Source organism: Gracilinanus agilis, chromosome 1 (assembly GCF_016433145.1).
Source record: "Gracilinanus agilis isolate LMUSP501 chromosome 1, AgileGrace, whole genome shotgun sequence".
Lineage (NCBI taxonomy): Eukaryota > Metazoa > Chordata > Mammalia > Didelphimorphia > Didelphidae > Gracilinanus > Gracilinanus agilis.
Window position 1 is genome coordinate 702,518,245 of NC_058130.1, and position 4,304 is coordinate 702,522,548.

General features: G+C 52.5%; 1 protein-coding gene across 1 annotated transcript; it reads left to right on the plus strand.

The window, feature by feature from the left end:
- The first annotated feature begins 241 nt into the window (after positions 1 to 241).
- On the plus strand, positions 242 to 3,295 carry TIGD5 (tigger transposable element derived 5). The gene has a single exon (XM_044669433.1). The coding sequence runs from the start codon at positions 248 to 250 to the stop codon at positions 2,051 to 2,053; it is 1,806 nt and encodes a 601-aa protein (XP_044525368.1). The 5' UTR covers positions 242 to 247; the 3' UTR covers positions 2,054 to 3,295.
- The last annotated feature ends 1,009 nt before the right edge of the window (positions 3,296 to 4,304 follow it).

Below are 4,304 nucleotides of genomic sequence, written 5' to 3' on the forward strand. Positions count from 1 at the left end.
GCTGCGGCCCGGGCTTCTCGCCGCCGCTGCCGCCTCCATGTACCCTGTGGGGCCCCCCGGCCCAGCCCCGCTTCCTCGCCGCCGGCGGCCCCCGGCACCTTCCCGGCCGGGGCCTCCGCTCCTGCCCCAGGCGGTGGGGGAGGAGGAGCCTTCGCCTCCGGCCCCGGGTCGGAGTCCCTTGCCGCCAGTACCCGCAGCGCCCCCGGGGTCGGGGGGAAGCCCCGGGGCGTCAGGTCTGGCCGTGAAGATGGCCTTCCGCAAGGCCTACTCAATCAAGGACAAGCTCCAGGCCATCGAACGTGTGAAGGGCGGGGAACGCCAGGCCAGCGTGTGCAGGGACTTCGGGGTGCCCGGGGGTACCTTGCGTGGCTGGCTCAAGGATGAGCCTAAGCTACGCTGGTTCCTGGACCAGCTGGGTGGAGAGGTGGGCACCCAACGGAAGAAGATGCGGCTGGCCAACGAGGAGGAGATCGATCGTGCTGTCTATACCTGGTTTCTCACCCTGCGCCAGCATGGCATCCCACTCTCTGGCCCCATCATCCAGGCTCAGGCAGAGGCCTTCGCCCGCCAGATCTATGGTCCTGAGTGCACTTTCAAGGCCAGCCATGGCTGGTTCTGGAGGTGGCAGAAGCGCCATGGCATCTCCAGTCAACGAATCTATGGTGAAGCAGAGCCACCCCCTCCACCTCCAGCCTCAGCTCCATCACTGCCCACTGTTAAGACTGAACCAGACCTCGTGGGCATCGGAGATCATCCCTCACCGATGCCACCCCCAACCCCTACTGATGGAGGCTATGGAGATGAACAGATCTACAATGCTAATGTCACTGGACTCTACTGGAAGTTGTTGCCAGAGCAGGCAGCCCCACCTGGGGAAGGGGACCCTGGAAGTGGAGGGCGGAGGTGGCGAGGGGACAGGGTTACAGTGCTATTAGCAGCCAACTTGACTGGCAGCCACAAGCTGAAGCCCTTAGTGATTGGGCAGCTGCCTGACCCACCCAGCTTGCGACACCACAATCAAGACAAGTTTCCTGCCTCCTACCGCTATAGCCCTGATGCTTGGCTTAGTACCACACTGCTCCGTGGCTGGTTCTTTGAGGAGTTTGTTCCAGGTGTCAGGCGCTACCTTCGGCGCAGCTGCCTGCAGCAGAAGGCTGTCTTGTTGGTGAATCACCACCCTGGGCCCAGGCCACCAGGCCCACGGCCACCCTCCCCAGAAGAGAGTGAGGAAGCTGGTGAACAGCCAAGAGCAGCTGGTGGTCTGGGCCCAGGGCCAGCCCTTTGCCACCCTGAGGAGTTGCAGACCCCTGATGGTGCAGTTCGGGTGCTTTTTCTATCCAAGAGTAGTGCCCGTGGTAAGATTCCAGCACCCCTGGAGCAAGGGGTGGTATCTGCCTTCAAACAGCTGTACAAACGGGAGCTGCTACGGCTGGCTGTTTCATGTGCAGGTGGCTCCCCTCTGGACTTTGTTCGAAGCTTCATGCTGAAGGACATGCTCTATCTGGCTGGTCTGTCTTGGGATCTGGTCCAGGCAGGCAGCATTGAGCGATGCTGGTTGCTGGGTCTCAGAGCCGCCTTTGAGCCGCGTCCTGATGATGAAGAGCAGTTGGTCCAGCCCCACCCAGGAGCCTCTGGGGAGGATGAGGAGGCAGAGGAACACAGCAAGGTCCTCAGTGACCTAACACACTTGGCTGCCCTCACTTACAAGCGCCTAGCACCTGAGGATGTGGCAGAGTGGCTGCACCTGGACGATGGGGCCCCAGGCTTGGGGGAGCCCCCAGAGGGTGGGGGGGAAGAGGATGAGGATGGGGGAGGTCGGGAGCATCCCCCTTGTGGGGGCTTCCCACTATTGGCTGGTCCACCCCAGGGGGAGGAGGAGTCTGGAACAGGAGGGTCATCACCAGTGCCCACAGCTGGGGAGGCCATTAAGGGTCTTGAGACAGCTTTGCGGTGGCTGGAGAGCCGTGATCCCAGGGAGGTAGGACCTTTGAAACTAGTGCAGCTTCGATCCTTAATCAGCATGGCTCAGCGGCTGGGGGAAACAGGGCCCTAATTCTGTATCTCCTGATGGCCACTAAAGGGGCAAGACTTAGAGAGTAAAGAGCCTAGGACCCAACTGACCCCCTTTTTACTTTGGTACCTTTATAGGGGTGAGTTAATTGGCTCCTATTCCTTCCCCTCTCCAAAATTGTGGATGCCCCTGAGGAAGCCATGAGCCTCAGAGATGGCAGTGGGAGAATGATACCCTACTCTCAAAGTCACCAAAGGGGACTAGACTGGTGACATTAGGGTCACCGCCAGTAATGGGCCAAGATGCTATTCTTTAAGTCATCAGCAAAGAAGCACAAGGTAGGAATGTCAGGGGGAAGGCAACTTCAGAGGACAGTTACTTAGGATGGGGTAGCAAAGAGCCATCTTAGCCAGTACCCCCCTTATGCCCACACGTGTCTATACTCAGGAGCCCAAGAGGCTCTATCAGGGAGCAGCTTTCACTGTGTTCAAAACCTTAACCTTTCTTAGGCTCCCTGAGCAGTTCTCTTTGAGGGTGTGTCTTTTTTAATGCCACGTGTGATATATCCACCCCCTCACAAAGAAGGCCTTTCACCCATGTTCCCTCTTCACCTTCCAGCACTCTTCTGAGTGGGTTCCCACTATATCCTTACCTTCCTCTCCTTTTTCCCTCTCTTGTCTTCCCAGTCACATGCACTGGATAAGGGCCTGCCTGTTCCTCCTCTTGATGGAAGGAATCTGTGAGCCCTGGTGCTGGGGTTAGCTAGGGCTTGCTGTAGCTTTTTAATCTTCAAAATGGGGGGGAAAAACTGACCACTTTTTTTTATATACATATATACATATTAAAAAACAACACAAAACTAGAGCCAGTTTTATAAGCCAGACCATGGAAGGGGCACCAGGGCCAGGAGCTGGTAAGGACCTGGCTCTAGACTGGTCGGGGAGAAAGAAGGATGCCCTTTAAGGGAGAGATTATGAATCTGCCATCCTTAGGCAGGCTTGGAAGGTGCCAGCCCTGAGGTGTTAGCTAAGCTGCCCTGGGGGTTGAGTCAAGAAAGATCATTCACATGAACAAGTCAAGAATGTCTGAGATCACTCATGGGTTTGAAGAAGGGTTTTTTAGTCTGGCTCTGAATGGGGAGAATTCTGTAACACCTAGGCTGTCCTAGGGAATGAACATAGACCCCAGGATCCCTAGTTTCTGTAACCAACTTGGGTTGTAGATTTGTTCAACTTTACTTGGTCTCTGGTTTTTGTGAAAGGGGTTTTATGTGTGGTTTGGGGTTTTTTTGGTTTTTTTTTTTTTTTTTTGGTTTTTAAAGAAAAATTAACACTTTCAACAGTTTTACTATAGATTATTGGAGTGTCTGAATATGGGGCCCCCATGGGTCTCCTTCCAGATAACTTGAAAATAACCCTTTTTGTCCTGCATGTTTGTGGCAGTCAGCAATGGCACATCTTCCTGAGTGTGTGCAAACTTTGTGCCAACCATTGGCTTTGGGAAATTATCCAGTTTCTCTGTGATGACATCCTTCTAGGACTCAGTCACTGAAATTTTATAGTGTCAGTGTCTGGAGGTGAGAATGGGTCCATTGGAAAAATCACTATTGCCTTATTAATGTAATGGATTCCTGGTGGGGAAAGATCCTTTGATCACTCACTCTTTGTGGGTGGACCTTCTATCAAGGTAGTGAATCTATTTTCAAAGTTGGGACATGATCAGACCCAAAAGAATTCAAAATTAACAAGGGACTAGGGTTTGGGTAGGATTTGGTGTGAGTTTTGGGGAATCTTGGCAGCTTTTGTTAATCTTCTGAGCAAATATTCTAGAAAGAACTGGAAAAGGGGAAGAAAAATGTCCTTCGTGCCTCTTGTGTTTGTGACATTTACACTGTCTGCACTATAGTCATGAGGCCTAACCTGAACTACTGTTCAGTATAACTTAGTTCTAGCCCGGTGTGGGGATAGGATTTAAAGAGAATTTGAAAGAAATCTTGTCTAGTACTCACAACTATGTGGCCAATGTCTTTGTAGATCATTTTAGGCACTTAGTAGATAGCAGCTCCACTCAGCTGGGGTTAATGGCTTTCTAGCCATCTTCTGGCCCTACTTCCTAATCTCCACCTCCAAACCCCAGTCTTCATTTACTCAATGGGGAACTTTGAAAATAAGGAGTCAGTGTGAAGAAGAATATATTAGAAACAGATGACCTTTTGGGAGGAAATTGAAAAATGCCTCACAGGTTCCTTTATTTTAGTCACGTCAGTTTTTATGTAATTCTTGAAAAGCTATTT

Bases quoted from the DNA above. Each gene is read 5' to 3' on its own strand.
- TIGD5 (XM_044669433.1), top strand. From the start codon at position 248: ATGGCCTTCCGCAAGGCCTACTCAATCAAGGACAAGCTCCAGGCCATC.